At 40.8% G+C, this 20,000-nt stretch overlaps 1 protein-coding gene across 2 annotated transcripts in view; it reads left to right on the top strand.

The window, feature by feature from the left end:
* USF3 (upstream transcription factor family member 3) overlaps positions 1–15,544 on the top strand; it is a 58,612-nt gene extending 43,068 nt beyond the window's left edge. For both annotated transcript variants that reach the window (XM_049628196.1, XM_049628194.1), the window contains 2 exons: positions 815–911; positions 3,569–15,544. In XM_049628196.1, the coding sequence (XP_049484153.1) occupies positions 824–911; positions 3,569–10,029 (6,549 nt within the window). In that variant the 5' untranslated portion in view covers positions 815–823 and the 3' untranslated portion in view covers positions 10,030–15,544. The remainder of the gene's footprint in view (positions 1–814; positions 912–3,568) is intronic.
* The last annotated feature ends 4,456 nt before the right edge of the window (positions 15,545–20,000 follow it).

The following is a 20,000-nucleotide window of genomic DNA, read 5'->3' as shown; positions in this document are numbered from 1 at the left end:
CGGACCCTGCTACCTGGACCCTCTTCCTCCAGATATCCACAGGGTTTACTTCCTTCAGGTTTTTGCTTTGCCTCACAGAGAGGCCTTCTCCAGCCTTCCCATGCAAGATAGATTACAGTACAGTACCTTAGTTTGGGCTCCTATAAGAAAAATACCATAGACTGAGTGATTTAAACAACGGAAATTTATTTCTCATGGTTCTGGAGGCTGGGAAGTCCAAGATAGAGGTGCCAGCTGGTTTGGTTCCTTGTGTCTGCTCTTCCTGATTATGTCCTCGTGTGACAGGGAGTGCAGTCACCTCTCTCATGTCTTTTCTTCTAAGGGCACTGATGTCATTCATGATGGATACACGCTCATGACCTAATTACCTCCCAGAGGCCCACCTCCAACTACCATCATATCAGGGATCAGGGTTTCAACATGAATTATAGGGGGACACAAACATTCAGTTCATAGGACAGAGTGACCTTTGCCATCTCTCTGGGCCCCTCTTTACTCTGTTTTATTTTTTCTTCCTAGCACTTAGCCCTACCCAACTGTATGTATGGAAAATACTCCTGAAGGTCAGGAATTTTCTCCGTTTTGTTTATTACATCCCCAGTGCCTAGAAACAGAGCCTGACGCATAGTGGCTGTTCAAATTTAAATACTTAGTAAATGAAAAATGAACAGCAGAAGCATTTGAATATGGTGCCCATTTTAAATTTTGAAAAGATACATTATCACATATATGTGATAAAACCAAAGCTTTAAGTTTCTTCTGGCAAGTTCTTACTCTTCAGTGAAACTTTTAAGTGGTTAATTCTCTTTGGCAGAGCAAGAATATGATCCTGGACCAAGCCTTTAAATATATAACAGAACTGAAAAGGCAAAATGATGAACTCCTGCTTAATGGAGGAAACAATGAACAAGGTAAAGATTTGAAGATTCTTCATTTTTGTTGTTTTTTCAGTGTTCAGGTCTTCGTGTCACAGGGCAACTTATATGAGGATACAGAGGCTTTTTTTGACCAGAAACATTGTTAAGATTGTCCATGCATTCGGTGGGCCAGAGAATAGTGTTGCAAATAAATTCATCTTAGTTTACCTCTTTTCCCTCTTCTGTGAGCAACTCTAATCTTGCAGGCATACATAAGTTTGATTTTGGACTCTTCCGTGCACTTCATATTTGCTGAACTCATGAGACAAATAATGCTGGATCGCTTTTATTCCACTTGGATCTTCCAGCTAGGGGAATCCCGTGAGAGGATATAGGGGAGAGTCCTGCTCAGTGTAACTTAAAAACAAAACAAAGACCTGCCTGGGCCAAGATTTAACTGTAACTTAACTCAAAAGGTCAAAACGTTCCGTTCATAATTGTTTATACTGCATGTAATGTGTGTATCAGACTGCCTGATCATTTAATGAAATTTGATTTTTATTATTATTTTTTAGATAATTACATTAAAAATTAAGTTTTTATTTTAATTCCAGTACAGTTAATACATAATGTTATATTAGTTTCAGGTATACTGAAATTTGATTTTTAATTAGAAGTGACATTTTTATGCTATATAAGTTCTGTTTTTCCATTTGCACTAGAGAGATTTCCTTGTAAGAGCTGAAAAGAAAAATGCCAGGCAAGTGAAAAGCTCAGAATGGTAGGCAGTTTGAATTGTCCTTTATTTATGGCTCTGACAAAAACGGAGAAAGAATTTCCTGGGACAACTCAGTAGGTCACCTTAAAAGGAGAGGAACAAAGGTAGAATTTGCTGAGGTGGGGGCAGTGTTGGGCTACGTTTATTGTATATCCAGAAGGTCAGCATTCTGAATTCTCTTTGCTTGCCTTAAGTTAGATGACAGCTTACCCCCTCCCCCACGTCAGCTGTCTTTTACAGTCCAGGCCCTGTTTTATGATGCTGTTAGGTAGTTAGATTCGTCATACATGTTTGGTAAGCACTCTGAGGCATCCCATAGAAGAGATATTAAGACTGGAATGATGTGTAGACTTTTCTAAGGAGAGCTTCTTTGGTTTCACACCCCAGAGGCTGAGGCAGTTGAGTTACATTAGGGAAAAGGGAACGTTTTGGAAAAATATAAGTTGCGTAGGGCTCAGGAAAGGCTGAACAGGTAGGCCAGGGCTTGGGGCAGCACCTGAGGCAGCTTAAGTCTCACTACATTGTCATCTCTGTCACCATCCTTTCTTTGGCTCTTTTTTGTGCATCTGCTCTCTTCTCTTTTCTCCTCCCAGAAACTTCCCACATATCCTCTGTCCATAAGACAGGCTGGGCCGTAGTCTGAGCAGCGGCCTTGGGAATCAGGCCCACCTGGGTTGAGTTTCATCTTCACTTATGCACTCAGTACCTGTGGCTATTTACTTCACCTCTCCGATCTCAGTTTCCCCATCTTAAAATGAAGATAATCACAGCACGTGTCTGGTTGACTTTAGACAAATTTATGTAATTACTCTGAGTCTGTTTCTCACATCTTAAAATACTGATGAGAGTAGGTAGTTCCCATCTCATGGTTGTTATGAAGATTAAAAGAAATAATGCAGGTAAAGTACTTTGAGTAAAGTTGGCATATAGTAATTACCATCATCATTGTTGTTATTATTATGAAATGAGACAATGAATGAAAAGTGCCAGGCATGTAGTAAGTGTGTAATAAGTGAGGACAATCATCATTATTATTTGGTCCATAAAAATTGTCCCTTAACTTCTGATGCCCATGGCACATTGGCATCATTCTTCTGTGTCTCTTATTTTAAATGTCTGAAAAAAAGAATCCATTAGTCTCAGCTCATCCTTGTCAGAACAGAACTTTTTATTTCAGGCCACTTCACAGGGCATTGGCTTTGAAGATTGGCTGCCTTTGGTGGATGGGGAGGGGAGAGATCTACCACTGTGGTAAGACAGATGGGATGTCTGGAGTCACAGAGCATAAATACCAACAGCGAAGGCTGCCCCAGTAGTAGGATCCATGGGTGAAGTTCTCTCCCTTAGAAAAGAGTAGGGCTGTGACAGTAGCATATGTCCATTGGCCCTGTCAAGGGAGATTGAAGTTCCATTATTGATGCTTTCTTTGGTGCTCTACTACTTTACCTTCAACCTGTTCCACTGTCTCTGGCATTTCAAAGAGTAAAATAGAAGTGAGTTTAAAGCCATTTATAAAAGAGACTGACTATTACCACCACAAGTAATGTTAGCTGTTATAGCATGTAAATGCTATTATATTGATATTCAGTGTTATTTTCCTAGCATGTGAGCATGATATCAGTGTGCCTTCCCTTCTTTTACTTTGGTAGCTGCCCCATTGGGAATTTTTGAATTGGGAATTTTGAGATTTCTACATTATAATTTCTGACCTTACTTTTAAAGATATTTATTTTTAAAAGGATAGGATAGAGGCTTGTTACACCAATGTAAAAAGGAGAAAGAACTTGCATTAGAAAAGAACTGAAGATTCTCAGATGAGGTATTTCGAAATGCTAGAATTAGACTTTGGTAGTTAGCACACAGTTTTTTCTTAAGTTACTGTAAGTACTGACACTACCAGGTAATTGTTTCATTTTTATTTTTAATATTGTAGCTGAAGAAATTAAAAAGCTACGTAAACAATTGGAAGAAATTCAAAAAGAAAATGGCCGATATATTGAATTACTGAAAGCAAATGACATATGCCTATATGATGACCCTACAATCCACTGGAAAGGAAATCTTAAAAACTCAAAGGTCTCTGTTGTTATTCCCAGTGATCAGGTTCAAAAAAATATCATTGTTTATTCCAACGGGAGTCAGCCTTGTGGAAATAGCCAGGGAACAGCTGTTCAGGGGATAACCTTTAATGTTGGTCATAATTTACAAAAGCAGACCGCCAATGTGGTGCCAGTACAGAGGACTTGCAATCTTGTGACTCCTGTGTCTATTTCTGGAGTTTACCCTTCTGAAAACAAGCCATGGCATCAGACCACAGTTTCTGCATTGGCTGCCAACCAGCCTGTTCCTCTTTGTCTTCCTGCTACCATTCCTGCTCAAAATATTCTCGAGCTTTCCACCTCTGAAAGCGAATCAAGCGTGCTTGGTGCCACCAACGGCCCACTGATCGCAGTTCCCATTGGGCCTGAACCTCACCAACATCGTTCCGTGCACACGTGTCTAAGTGATCAAAGTTCTCCTGAAAATAAGAATGGGCAAGAGAGCCCCAAATTATTGAAGAAAACAGTCCCTTGTGCCACAGGCGTCCCCACCACTTCCTCAGCGACTGCCACTAAAGTGCACCACGGAAGCCAGTCCTGCCTGAGCATCCAGGATTTCAGAAATGATTTTCAAACCACCTTTGTTGTCTCAGTTACCACCACAGTCTGTTCCCAGCCTCCCAGATCTGCAGGTGATGCTTGTCCAGTGAGCATCAGCAAGGGTGCAGACTCGGCGAGTGTTACCGCAGCGGTGGCCCCTTCTGCCCCTGCAGGAGGGAAGACCACCACTCCTGTAAGCACTCTTTCTGCAAACCCTTTGGACAATAGTTGGACTCTTTCTTGTTCTTTGCCTTCTTCCAGTGTTAGTGCTTCGGATTTGAAAAACATTAATAGCCTTACCCGAATTTCCTCCGCTGGAAACACACAGACGACGTGGACTACTTTGCAACTGGCGGGAAACACTATTCAGCCCTTAAGCCAGACACCTTCTTCTGCAGTGACTCCGGTATTAAATGAGTCTGGTAGCAGCCCTCCCACGACCAGCCACAGTAGACACGTCACTACGGGCGTCAACGTGAATAATTCCTTTCCGGCAGATGGGCAGGTGGTTGAGCAAGTAGTTGTCACCTTGCCTTCTTGTCCATCTTTACCTATGCAGCCACTAATTGCCCAACCACAAGTTAAATCTCAGCCTCCAAAAAGTATCCTTCCATTGAATTCAGCAATGCAAGTGATTCAGATGGCTCAGCCAGTTGGGTCGGCTGTGAATGCAGCTACAGCTAATCAAAATGTTATCATTCTTCAGCCCCCCAGCACCACCCCTTGCCCAACAGTGATGAGAGCAGAGGTTCCCAACCAAACAGTAGGTCAGCAGATAGTGATCATACAGGCAGCTAATCAGAACCCTTTGCCGCTCCTCTCAGCTCCACCTCCTGGTTCTGTTCGACTCCCTGTCAGTGGAGCCAATGCTCTACTAGGGTCTAATAGTTCAGTGCAAAATGTTTCGACCCCCCAGACTTTTGGAGGAAAGCATCTTGTCCATATATTACCAAGACCTTCATCTCTATCAACATCTAGTTCAACACAAACTTTTTCTGTTACCATGTCAAACCAACAACAGCCTCAAACCATTTCTTTAAATGGACAGCTCTTTGCTTTGCAGCCTGTGATGTCCTCATCAGGAACTACAAATCAAACCCCTATGCAAATTATCCAACCCACCACCAGCGAAGATCCAAACACCAATGTTGCCCTGAATACATTTGGAGCTTTGGCCAGCCTCAATCAAAGCATATCACAGATGGCTGGGCAGAGCTGTGTACAGTTGTCTATTAGCCAGCCTGCCAATCCCCCAACTGCCGCAAGTAGTCAAACCATCCCAGTTCACAGTGTTTCATTAACAACAACGGTAGCATCTCCCATGACAACCGATAATTCTGCCACACTACCCAGTACTTATAGTCTGGTAACTACTCCCTCAGTGAACACTGTAGCTTGTTTACCTAATGTGAAGTCAAAAAGGTTTAAGAAGCCAGGTGCCAAGAAACACTTAGCAGCTCACAAGTCCGCATGTCCCCCGAATCCAGTCAGAGAAGTGGGCAAGTTAGCCTGCCCCGGCACTGAAGCCACAGCAGAGCCGTCATGTGGTGATGGACTGCTGGAAAGCCTCCCTGTCGTGTTACCGTCTGTCACCATGTCCCAGGCAAATTGTGTGAGTGTTTCTGGTTCACATTCTTTGGATGTTCTGAATCCTGAATCCGTGATACCCGAATCTGTCCCCAAATCTAAGTCAACAGAAGAGTCTAGCTCACCCTCCCAAGCATCTGTAATGAGTGAACATTTTGTAATGGCCCCAGCAAAATCCAAAGATTCTGCCCCCATTCTGCAGCAAGAGGCATCTCAGGATAAGCCACCAGCTAGTTTGGCATTGTCAGATGCTGCCAAATCCTGCACTTCAGCCAGTGTGTTGATTCCATCTCCAAATGATCCCCACCTTTTGGTTTCTCAGGTTTCTGGGCTCTCATCCACCACTAGCACTACAAGCACTGACTGTGCTTCTGAGGTAGAAATCATTGCTGAACCTTGCAGGGTGGAGCAAGACTCATCAGATACGATGCAAACGACAGGTCTGTTAAAGGGGCAGGGTTTGACTGCATTGCTGTCTGGTCTTGCTAAAGAAAAAGACCCTCAGAAATTGTCTCTTTCGGTGCCGGTGGACCATCCTGACTTTCCTTCTGAAAATTCTAAAATGGCGGATTCAAGTGTCGATTTACATCCCAAACAGGAGCTGTTACTGATGAACAGTGATGACAGAGGTCCGGGGCAACACCACTCCTGCGTCCCTGATCAGGAGGTTATTAATGGCTCTTTGCTTGTCAGCAGGCAGGCCGACTCTCCCATGTCCACCAGCTCTGGCAGTAGTCGTAGTTTCTCAGTTGCATCCATGCTTCCTGAAACAACGAGAGAGGATGTCACCAGCAATGCAACAACGAATACCTGTGACAGCTGTACCTTTGTAGAGCAAACTGATATAGTTGCTCTTGCTGCAAGAGCTATTTTTGACCAGGAGAACCTTGAGAAGGGAAGAGCTGGCACCCAGGCTGATATGAGGGAGGTTACTTCAAAGCCTTCTGAAGCCTCACCTTTAGAGGGAGACCAGCCTTTCAAAACACAGATGTCTAAAGAGAGTGGCCCAGGACAGGCAGAAGCAACACCAAATGAATTTAATTCTCAGGACTCAATCGAAGCAACTGTGGATAGATCCCTCGGAAAACCAAGTTGTTCTGTAGGAATCAAAACATCAAATGCCTCTTTACAGGTTTCGACTTCTCAGCCACCAAGCATCACCAGTTTAAGTGTCAATAATCTTATCCACCAGAGCACCATCAGCCATCCTCTGGTCAGCTGTGCTGGTCTATCCCAAACTGCAGAGCAAGCACCTGTTCCGGCAACGGTTAATCTGACCGTTGCATCTAGTTCCTACGGTGGTCAGCCTCCCGGGCCAGCTCTGATGACCGAATATTCCCAAGAACAGCTAAACACCATTACTGGCACCATACCAAATCCACAGGTTCAAGAGCCACTCTTAAAGCCAAGTCAGGAAAGCCGCAAAGACTCCGCCAAGCGTGCTGTCCAAGACGACCTTTTATTGTCTTCAGCTAAACGTCAAAAGCACTGTCAGCCAGCCCCGCTGAGGCTTGAAGCTATGTCGCTGATGAACCGCACTCCGGACAGCATTTCTGATCAGACTCAGATGATGGTCAGTCAGCTCCCTCCCAACTCTGCAAACTCTGTTGTGCCTATTAGCAACCCAGCACATGGAGATGGCCTCGCACGATTATTTCCACCGAGTAACAATTTTGGGGCCCCTGCATTGAGACAAACGGAAGTTCAATGCAGTTCTCAGAATTCAGTTACCGAGCAGCAGCAAACCCAGGCCAGTCAACATCTCCAGGCCCTGCAACAGCATGTTCCAGCCCAAGGGGTATCTCACCTGCACGGTAACCACCTCTACTTAAAGCAGCAGCAGCAGCAGCAGCAGCAGCAGCAAGCAGGACAGTTAAGAGAGAGGCATCACTTGTACCAACTGCAGCGTCACGCGCCTCATGCAGAGAGCTCTGTCCACTCTCAGCCACATAACGTCCACCAACAGAGAACTCTCCAGCAGGAAGTCCAGATGCAGAAAAAGAGGAATCTCGTTCAGGGCACTCAGGCCTCTCAGCTTTCCTTACAACCAAAGCACCATGGAACTGACCAGTCCCGCCCCAAGAGTGGTCAGCCACATCCCCACCATCAGCAGATGCAGCAACAGATGCAGCAACATTTTGGAAGTTCCCAGCCAGAGAAGAGTTGTGAAAACCCTTCGACCAGCCGGAGCCACCACAACCATCCCCAGAACCATCTCAGTCAAGATATGATACACCAGCAGCAGGATGTTGGAAGCAGGCAGCAAGGTTCGGGGGTTTCTTCTGAACATGTATCTGGGCATAATCCATTGCAGAGGCTTTTGACTTCAAGGGGCATAGAGCAACAAATGGTGTCCCAGCCCAGTATTGTGACTAGGCCTTCAGACATGCCCTGTACTCCACACAGGCCAGAGAGAAATAGAGTTTCAAGTTATTCTGCCGAGGCACTTATTGGAAAGACATCTTCTAACTCAGAGCAGAGAATGGGCATGTCACTTCAGGGTTCCAGAGTTTCAGATCAGCTTGAAATGAGAAGCTATCTTGATGTTCCCAGAAATAAGAGTTTGGCCGTTCACAATATGCAGGGTCGCGTGGACCATACTGTTGCCTCGGATATCCGCCTTACTGACTGTCAGACGTTTAAACCAAGTGGAGCCAGTCAGCAGCCCCAGAGTAATTTTGAAGTACAATCTTCAAGAAATAGTGAAATAGGTAACCCGGTATCATCATTGAGGAGTATGCAGTCCCAGGCTTTTCGAATTAGTCAAAACCCTGGTCCACCACCAATCGACCGCCAAAAGAGATTATCTTATCCACCAGTTCAGAGTATTCCGACAGGAAATGCCATCCCACCAAGGGACAGTGAGAACACATGCCACCAGAGTTTCATGCAGAGTTTACTTGCCCCTCACCTTGGTGATCAGGTCCTTGGAAGCCAGAGGTCACTCTCAGAACATCAGAGGAACACACAGTGTGGTCCATCCTCTGCAATTGACTATAATTGTCCCCCAACCCATGAAAGTGTCCATATTAGAAGAGAGAGTGAGAGTCAAAACAGGGAGAGTTGTGACATGTCCCTAGGTGCGATTAACACCAGGAACAGCACCCTGAATATTCCTTTCTCAAGTTCTTCTTCTTCAGGAGATATTCAGGGTCGAAACACAAGTCCCAATGTGTCTGTACAGAAGTCCAATCCCATGAGGATAACTGATAGTCATGGGACCAAGGGCCACATGAACCCTCCGGTCACAACCAACATGCATGGGGTTGCAAGGCCAGCTTTGCCCCATCCGTCTGTGTCTCACGGAAATGCTGAACAAGGGCCTCCTGTACGTCCAACTAACTCTTCAGTTCCCCAGCGATCAAGGCATCCCTTGCAAGACAGCAGTGGTTCCAAAATTCGTCAACCTGAAAGGAATCGTTCCGGAAACCAAAGACATAGTAATGTCTTTGACCCAAGTCTTCCCCATCTTCCTCTGTCCACTAGTGGCAGTATGATTCTTGGACGCCAACAAGCCACTACAGAGAAGAGAGGAAGTATTGTTCGTTTCATGCCCGATAGCCCACAAGTACCTAATGATAACTCAGCGCCTGACCAGCATACACTATCACAAAATTTCGGTTTTCCTTTTATTCCCGAGGGTGGCATGAATCCACCAATAAATGCTAATACTTCTTTCATTCCACAGGTTACTCAGCCTAGTGCCACTCGAACGCCAGCTCTTATCCCTGTAGATCCCCAAAATACTCTGCCGTCCTTCTATCCCCCCTACTCCCCTGCTCATCCTACACTGTCTAATGATATTTCCATCCCCTATTTTTCTAATCAAATGTTCTCAAATCCTAGCACTGAGAAAGTAAACAGTGGAAGCTTAAATAACCGATTTGGATCAATTCTGTCTCCTCCTAGACCTGTTGGTTTTGCTCAACCAAGTTTTCCTCTGCTCCCTGACATGCCACCAATGCACATGACCAATTCTCACTTGTCTAACTTTAATATGACATCTTTGTTTCCAGAAATAGCTACAGCTCTTCCCGATGGCTCGGCAATGTCACCTTTGCTTACAATAGCAAACTCCTCTGCCTCTGACTCTTCCAAGCAGTCCTCAAACAGACCTGCCCACAACATAAGCCATATTTTAGGTCATGACTGCAGTTCAGCTGTTTAAATACTGATAGACTAAATGTAAATGTATCGGGTGAGATTACAAATGTGTTTGTGTGTGCATGCACACATAATGCACATGGTGAGGGAGGTGGTGTGTGTGTGTGTGTATGTCTTTGTGTTTGTGTAATCAGTTTCCAGTTATCTTCCGAATGTAGGGAAGCCACGTCAGAGATGATGCGAATACTGGGTTGCCAGCAACAAACTATCTTTCATTTTTAACTGCACGGTGTGCTTTTTAAGTTTTTCAACCGGAGTTGCATTTTCAAGTTTGATTTGTAATCTTATATTCCCTAAATACTTACCAGCTGGAAGTTGGGGGAAAATCCCTTTGGCGTGTGTGGGGTAGTAGGAAAGAACCTAGATTTTAAATTTGATTGCTGATCATTTGTAAAATAGATAACTTGAGGTATTTGAGTTGCTCTCCAAAAATACAGACACTTCGATATAACGCAGTGGCTCATCACCAAGTGCTTGGCTGATGACAGCATCTAGAACAGTTTCTTGCCCCTGGCAGGTATTGAATTAATGTAGAATGAATGTCCATGGTTCAAATCAAGCAGTTAGCAAATAAATGAGTTGCTCGATCAGCCTTTACTCCCAAGGTTTGCTGTAGGTAGAGGCTTCTTTCTTAATGATAATAATGCCTAAGCTATCTGAATTTTAATGTCTCATTCTTCAAATTAGGGAGCCATGTTATCTTTCAGTGTGCCAAGATCCTGGAAAGCAAAGGTCTTCCTTACTTAGCCTTAAAAATAGCAATCTGAAAAGCAAAGTACATAGACTTTGTCCATTTTGTGCTTGCATTTTTGCATCAGGTCCTAAGGATAAAAGCAGTTGTATTGCAGAATTTTACATGTGTTTTGGCAAAGATTGTTGCTTCATCGGTGAACTTTGTTTTTAACATTTTCTTCATTCTATTTATTTGAGCTTGAAATGCTTTCTTTTATATTTGTTAATCATTAGGGACTGCTCAGTAAATAGTGTGTTTGGAATTTACACAGTTATATGAGCCTTACTTTTTAAATATTTCTGAGCAGAGTCTTAAGCTCTGTCAGTGTTTTCATTTATTGATATTTATATTTAAAAGATGGCATTGTATGTTACATTATTACCCCATATAGTAGAATTGTAATGAGAAGACGAATTTGTTCATTATTTTTCCTGATGGTAGATGTGAAATGGTGCTTCAAAAAATTGTCTCTGTATATGTCTCTGTGTGTGAGTGTGTGGGGGGAGGGGGAGAAGGGGGACAGAACACAGACATAGATTTGAAAATATAAACTGGTCCTTTAAAAATTGGCCTGCCATCTGGAAATGGAAATTGAGACCTGAGACCTGCTGAAGTATTGGAAAACTGGATGTTAGGGTTTTTAAAAGCCCCACAGAAGTTAATTAATTATGTACACACACACACACACACACACACACACACACACTCATATATTGAATTTTGAAAACTTAAAAAAAACCTCTGAAAACAACCATATATATTCATATTCTCAAACCTATTACTTTTTGTTGTTGTTATATTCTGCCAAATATAGGATCAAGTGGGAGAGATACATATACATGGTTCTGTCTGCTCTGTTAATAAAGTAAACCCAAGAGCCAGCATTTTATTTTTTCCTCCTTAAAAATGCCTTCTCAGGCTGGGTCAGAGCTGTTAACTCTGGCGAATACCTCTTGTGAAGACTCAGTGGAAGGGTCACGTGTGCCTCTTGAACTGTTCTTACCAAACTTTCCTCCCTCCTCCTGCTGCTGACCGAAGCAGCCTCCTGGGAGCAAGAAAAAAAAATGTAAACAAGAAAAGCTTCTGTATTTTCTCCTTCAAAATACTCATGGGGAAGAATAGGAGTTACTTAAATAAGACAACAGATAAACACAGTAGTTAAAACTTTTAATTGAGGGGAAACATGAGATTTATGGCTTGTTTTTTAATTGAGTTTTAGGTTGTAACATTCAAGTTTTTCTCTGTACTTGAAAGGTCCAGCCTGCCAATTTCAAGAAAGGTAGTGTTCAATATGTTTGGTTATTCATTCTCCCTTCCTCCGTCTCTCTGTATCTCTGTCTCTGACACACACACACACGCGCGCATGCACGCACGCACGCACGCACAGCGTGGTGGCTATTGAGTCCTGAAGAACTGGGCACTGTTAGATAGAACGAAGGTAACAGGCTAAGGAGAAGATCAATTTGAACATTGCAATAGAAAGGCCTCAAAGCCTGGCACTTTCAGATATTTCTCTGTTGCATTGATTTTATTTTTCTGCTCAGCCCTGTTCAGAGATAGCATTTACATGTTTCAGAGCTTTCATTCCAAGAATGTACTTTGATCTCAAATGAGCCCCTACCCCTAAGTAAGGCTTATTTGACCCTCTGAAGAAAGATATGACTCTCTGCAAATAATTTGGCTCCTGCTTACATGTAGCTCTAATTATCTTACAGACATGTGCATATATATGTAAGAGATCATTGTATATATGGACTCAGTTCTGAAAGTGTTCAGAGAAGAGTAATCTTATTTGATTTAAAAGCATGAGTGTACAAGATTTATCAGCAGTATATTAAGTATTTGATAATTAGAGCTAAATGATTTGGGGGAGGAATTTTATTTAATATCTAGCAATCTCTGGATATAATTTTTGGCAAAGGTATGGCAGAAAACAGTCAAATAGTAAACTTTAATGTTATTCTTGGCTTGCTCATATATGACTATAGAATGTAAAACCATTTCCACAGATAATTTTGTAATTTATGAAAATACACAAACATACAAACCTATGAATCATAAATGAGAGTCATTAATTAAATTGTTTTTCTCTCTTTTAGTGTTACTGATCACATAGAATCAATTAGAGAAAGTAGTTGACTCTGACCATTTAACACAGTAACTTCTAATGAAGTGAAAAATTTCAGATACTTCATCCTGTATAAACTTTTAATATGTCAATCATGGATAAAAGAAATCAAGTTTGATGTCATTTCTCTTTTTGGGATATTTTATACCACTTCAGGAAATTTATTTTTGTTTATATCATAAGACCTTTTGGGGGGACCAGGGATGGCATCTTTTTTCTAAGTAAGGAGCCACATCCCCCAGTGATGGTGCTTTATAAAATTTAACATATTAGAACTGTGGAAAGAGAAGAATGAGGAGGGAATATTCTTTTGCAGCAATTTCCATTTACGTATCAGGGTGAACTGCAATAAAGATCCATTTTTAAAAATCAGCCTTCTTAAAATACAAAATTATTTAAACATTTTAAAGATAATTCATTTGCCTTGCTCTTGCCTTCTAACATTATCCATATCATGGAAAGGCTGAAATTTATACTCCAAAAAAATGTGGAAACGTGTTTTAATGGAGGTAAGGTTGTAAAATTTTGAGAAAGGATAAAGACTCACTAATAAGCATCTTCTCAGCTTTGTCCTCCCTTTGACAGATAGGTACCGAGGCTCCTCTTTTCTTCCATCTGCTGCGAGTCAGCAGGTGGCAGGGAACCTGCTCATTTCCTTAGGATGATTACTTCTCTGCCTTGAAATGTTTATTGGGCCCACCCATCTACTGGATCATTGTGTGACAGTGAGTCGTGCTCCTAAATCAGTGAGTGAGTCCCAGTTCCTGGCTTTGGGAACCACTGTATCTCCTATTCTATCAAGAGGTAACAAGAATTTCTTGAAACAAAGTTAGTTCAGAATTAATTTAAGATACTGAATGCGCCATACAGTTAGTTCTCTTCCTTGTTTTGATGAGCTTGCTTTGGTTTTTGTTTTTGCTTTTCCTCATGGAGGAGTTTAGAAAGCTCAAAGGTGGTACCTAAATCAGATGGCTTTGGGTTGATACTTTAGGAACCTGGAGGTCGTACTTCTGTTGTCTGTATAAATTCTGCCTTTGCCTGGAGCTAATTGCCTATGGCTGTGTATATCCAGAGGGCAATAATAATAGCCAAATAAACTAGTGTGAAGTTAATCTGTGAGTGATGATTTTATGATACCTATATGCAAGTTAAAGGCCAGAAACTCATTCCTTCTTAAACTACCTTTTTTGGCCAAATGCTATGAACAGAAAAGGGTCCTTTTTTTTTTTTTTTTTTTTTTTTTTTTTGACTTAACCATATTTTGTCTGCATTCTACACCTTCCTGTGTGAGCTTGACGGTGTTTTTACTGGAGTCTGTGGGAGACACCAAGTTTGGATCGGGGCAGTCCAGCATGAGGCCCTTCTTGGACACAGAGCTTCTAGTTCTGCCCACATGCCTCTATCCTGGTACTGCACTTTACTTGAAACTGTGCCTCTGGTCCTAAGACCAGCCATTGGAACATATTACCCACTCCTGTGTTACATAGCAAAGGACCAGTCGGAATGGTACGTGCTGTGTAGTCAAACACCTAGAAGACAAGAACAGCTGATGTTTCTCACTGTTGCCTTATCATTCTCTGAGCCATCTTTGATGCCGATCTTGTAAAAAGTGTACTAGAAGCAAAACTCCTTTTAAACTCAGAGCTTGTAGGTGGTGGTCATTCAACATCCTTGTTTCTGTATTTGCACAAACCCTATCCACCGCAGGGGTCTGGCGCACGCATGTGTTCAGATGCTTCCTAAACACGAGCCAACTTGGGTTGAAAGTGGATATAATATTCAAATTGGTGTTATTTTGGATGATAATCTGCATAATCTGTCACTAGAGATCTCATGAGACATAGAAGATAACTCTTCATTTGTAATTTAACACTTTTAAAGAAGATGATCATAAGTTGTGGGGTTTTCTTTATTTTTTTGGCTCAGTTGTGTATACAGCTTGGCACCATATGATGTCCCAGGAACTTAGAGCTTGCTCCATCTAACTCCTTTTTCACTTCTCTGGATCTCTTTACCCCCATCCCTCAAGTCTTAAAACCATTTTCATCTGTGAGGTCATTGAGGCACTGGACTTGACTATATTGGTAACCTTTAAGGGAGTTAAACTGTTGATCTTCCAAGAAGAAAGGGACCAGACAGTGTTGCTTAAGATGCTGCAGTTGTGTTACTGTGAAGAAAAGATTTGCTTCCACTTTCAGCAGGCTATATATATATATATATATATATATATATATTCATTTTGGTAAAAATAGGTGGAAAATCGGAAGACATAATTACCTTCACAAATTATTTATAGATACACTGGGTGAGAGGCTTACTGTAGGGCAGTCGCCAGAAAAAGCTAACTGTAGTCTTTCAATAGTGTAATATTTGTATCTATTCCCATGCCAGCGATGTCTGCTGTGTACTGTGTCCTATTACTGTAAATCACCTGCTTTATAATACTAATGGGAACTAATTTGTTTTGTAATGGAATCCAGAGCAGATATGTATAATATGATCAGGATTGTCCTCCCTGTTGTAAATAAGAATAGGTCCTGTTTATTTTGACATCTTTTTACAAATGCATTGTATTAGGGTGTGAATATTCTGAACCATGCTCTTGTTTAAAGTTTTGAAATTTTTATTGGTAAATGTAACATTTTAATGGTTGTAATAATTATTTGTATAGATATGAATATAGTATTTTATTTAAGAAAATAAACTTTGCATTTTTGCATTGTGAATTCTGTCTTTTCTGATCATTGCCGCATGCCACCTCAAACCTGGTATTAAAACAACTTGTCTTGTATACCAAAGTTTTCTGTTCAAGGAGTCTTCCAGTATTACCACAATGTCTGAAAATGATACCGTGACCCACTTCCCCGGGGGACTGTGTTCCTGATCAAAGAGTCAGCCTCAAATAAACCAGACCAGTGCTATAGTGTTAGAGCAAACTATACACCTCTGTACTCATTGTAAAAAGTAAAATTAGAATCCCAGACCTGGAAGAGTATTGAGAGAAGATTCAGTTAAAGTCGCTATAGTGGAGGAAACTGAAGCACAGAACTTTGGAACCAGAAATGGGTCTTTCAGTATAGCTTCCCACATCAACTTGGTTACTGTTTACAACCATGAAGTTTAAGAGGAAAAAACAAGTTGCAGGGGAGCTCGAACAGCACAAAGTGATAGAAGTTTAAATGCCTATAAATGAAACAATTTCTTGCTTAGGGATACCAAGAGACGTGATAAAAATTGTAAATTAAGGAAATGACAAACCCAAAGTTCAGTACAATGGGTACTTCTTAGGAAAGGAGGGAGGGGGGTTGTATCAAGGATGGGTACATCAAAAGCACTGGTATGTTCCATTGAACCAAATAGTAGATAGGTGTTTGTCTCATTTACACCAGGAGATTTTGTTTTATAAATGAATAAACTACATTCTAATATTAAAATGGGTAAAATGAGGATGTTAGAGATCATTTATTCCCATATCTCAATAAAGCTCTTTTTAAAAAATGTTTATTCAGTTTTGAGAGAGGGAGAGACAGAGACAGAGAGCCAGTGGGGGAGGGGAAGGGGAGAGAAAGAGAGGGAGACACAGAATCTGGAGCAGGCTCCAGGCTCTGAGCTGTCAGCACAGAACCCGATGCGGGGCTCAAACTCACAAACTGTGAGATCATGACCTGAGCCGAAGTCAGACACTTAACCCCCTGAGCCACTCAGTTGCCCCAATAAAGCTGTTTTTTTTTTTAAAGGTATTTCCACAAAGAAAACTTCAAGTGGTTTTACTGGAAAATTACTTTAAATATTAAAGAAAGAAATAACACTGATCTACCATGACATAGAGAAAGAAGGGATCACCTACAAACTTGTTTTAGGAAGTTAACAACTTTGGTACCAAATCTGTCACATTATAGCAAAGGAAAATTATAGGCCAATATCCTTAATGAACATAGATGTGAAAATTCTAAAGATGTCCACAAATTGCATCTAGTGATGCAGGGAAAGAATTGTGCATCATGACCAAACAGGATTTACTTCAGGAATACAAGGTTAACATTTTAAAATCAATTTAGGCATCATTGTCTCAGAATAAAGGAGAAAAAAAACTATATGGTAACTCAGTTGATAAAATTCGGCCTCTATTTGTGGTAAAAACTCTAAACAAAATGAGAAGGGAACATTCTCAATCTGATAAAGCATATCTACAACCCAAACAAAACACCAAACACAGAACTACAGCTCATATTATACCTGATGATCTCCCCCTGAAGTCAGGAACAAGACAAGGATGATCATTATTATTCTGTCTATTCGACATCTTATTGATGTTCCTAGCCAGTGTATTACTGAAGAATAAAGCTCTTCACCCAAAACTATGAAACTTTGCTGGTAGAAATTAAAGGATACAAATATTAAAGCATTTTGTCGCACACCTGAAACTCATTTAACAGGGCAATTATATCTCAATAAAACCATTTAAAATTACTCTAAAGCTCTAACACTTCAAACAGTGTGATACTGGCACAAGGAAAGATAGTGGACTAATGGGAGGGAACAGAAATCTCAGAAATAGATTACACATTATAGTCATTTGATTGACAAAACTGCCAGTTGCATTTCAGTGAGTAAAAGGTGGTACTTTCAATAAATGTGGCTGTAGCAGCTGGCTATCAGTATGGAGGGGGGAAAAAGACCCTGGGCCTCCCTACTCCACACTATACACAAAAATTCCTTTGTAGTCATAGGCCTACATGTAAAAGGTAAAACACTGAAGCTTGTAGAGCAGTGGTGCTTAAAATGTAGTCCCAGAATCCTGGGGTTCTCTGAGACGCTTGCAGGGCATCTGTGAGGTCACAGTTATTTTTACGATACTACTAAGATATAAGATGCCTGTAACTGTATTGGCATTTGCACTGATGGGGCAAAATCAGTGGTGTGTAAAATTGTCGGTGCTTTAGCACCAATCAAGGCAGTGGCACCACTGCTGTGCTAATTGTCATTGTATTCCTTTTCTAAAAAATTTGAGTATAGTTGACACATGATGCTACATTAGCTTCAGGTGTACAGCATAACATTTGTTTGTTTACTCATTCGCTTTTAGATTCCACACATGAGAGAAATCCTGTGGTACTTGTCTTTGACTTATTTCACTTAGCATAATACCCTGTAGGTCCATCTATGTTGTCACAAATGTCACAGCCTCATCTTAGTTATGGCTGTGTAAAATTCCTGTGTGTGTTTGTGTGTGTGTGTGTGTGTGTGTGTGTGTATCACATCTTCCTTATCCATTCGTCTGTCAATGGACACTTAGGTTGCTTCTGTATCTTGGCTATTGTAAATAATGCTGCAATAAACATAAGGGTGCAAATATCTTTTTGAATTAGTGTTTTTGTTTGCTTTGAGTAATACCCAGTCATGGAACTATTGGATCATATGGTATTTCTATTTTTAATTTTTGAGGACTCTCCATACTGTTTTCCACAGTGGCTGCACCAATTTACATTCCCACCAACGGTGCGTCCTCACCAACACTTGTTGTTTCTTGTCTTTTTGATTATAGCCATTCTGACAGTTGTAAGGGGATATCTCATTGTAGTTTTGCCTTGTATTAGCCTGATGATTAGTGAGGTTGAGCATGTTTTCATATGTCTGTTGGTCATCTGTTTGTCTTCTTTAAAAAAAAAATGTCTACTCAGGTCCTCTATTTTTTAATCAGATTGTTCTTTTGGTGTCGAGTTGTATGAGTTCTTTATATATTTTGGATATTAACCCCTCATCAGATATATAATTTTCATTTCTCTTCTCTCATTCACTAGGTTGCCTTTTTTTTTTTGTTTATAGTTTCCTTCTCTGTGAAAAAGCTTTTTATTTTGATGTGGTCCCCATAGCTTATTTTTGCTTTTGTTTTTCTTGACTTCGGAAAATGTTGCTATGGCCCGTATCAGGGAAATTACTGCCTGTCTTCTCTTCTAGGATTTTTATGGTTTCAGGTCTCACATGTAGGTCTTTAATGCATTTTGGGTTTATTTTGTATATGGTGTTGGAAAGTGGTTGTTTCATTCTTTTGCATGTAGCTGTCCAGTTTTCTTGGCACCATTTATTGAAGAGACTGTCTCTTCCTCCTGGTATATTCTTGCCTCCTTTGTCGTAGATTAGTTGACCATATAAGCTGGGTTTATTTCTGGGCTCCCTATTCTGTTCCATTGATCTATGTGTTGATTTTTGTGCCAGTACTATACTGTTTTGATTATTACAGCTTTGTAGTATTTCTTGAAATCTGGAATTGTGATACGTTTAACTTTGTTCTTTTTCAAGATTGCTTTGGCTGTTCAGGGTCTTTTGTGGTTTTGTACAAATTTTAGTATTATTTGCTCTGGTTCTGTGAAAAATGCTGTTGATATTTTGATAGGGATTACATTGAGTCATTGTACTTTTAATCATCATAAACTTACAGTTAAAAAAAAGCCAATTTCATTTCAGAATGTTCTTGATTAAGCAGTACAGATTAATACTTTTGTTAAAACTTGGGTCATAAGTACACTTCCTCTTAATATTCTTTAAAAATTTTTTTTAAGGTTTATTTATTTTTGAGACAGAGAGAGATAGAGCATGAATGGGGAGGGTCAGAGAGAAGGAGACACAGAATCCGAAACAGGCTCCAGGCTCCGAGCTGTCAGCACAGAGCCCGATGAGGGGCTTGAACTCACAAACCACAAGATCATTACCTGAGCTGAAGTTGGCCGCTTAACCGACTGAGCCACCGAGGCACCCCTTAATATTCTTTTTAAACATTGCATTAATATGTAGTATTCTATGAGCACACGGAAAACAAACATAATGCGCTTCTGCTAGAAACCAAAGTATGGTGGTTGTGGTAGGAAAAGTTACTAGTGTGTGGATTATGGAATGAAATACTGGCTTTCTTCATGGAATACTAGTTTTAGCTGAAAGAATTATTGAAATCTATGATTATTTGGCATTCTCAAAAATTAATGAAATGAGCTCATCACTATATCCAGTACTGTAAGTTTGAAAGGTTTCCATTAAGGACTTTCTGATGAAGTCAGTGGTAGTATCAATGAATTATTTTATATATATGTTTTATATATATATATAAACATAATACATA

This window comes from Panthera uncia, chromosome C2 (assembly GCF_023721935.1).
Source record: "Panthera uncia isolate 11264 chromosome C2, Puncia_PCG_1.0, whole genome shotgun sequence".
NCBI lineage: Eukaryota > Metazoa > Chordata > Mammalia > Carnivora > Felidae > Panthera > Panthera uncia.
The sequence above is the reverse complement of the archived record's forward strand: the minus strand, read 5'-3'. Positions and strand labels throughout refer to the sequence as shown.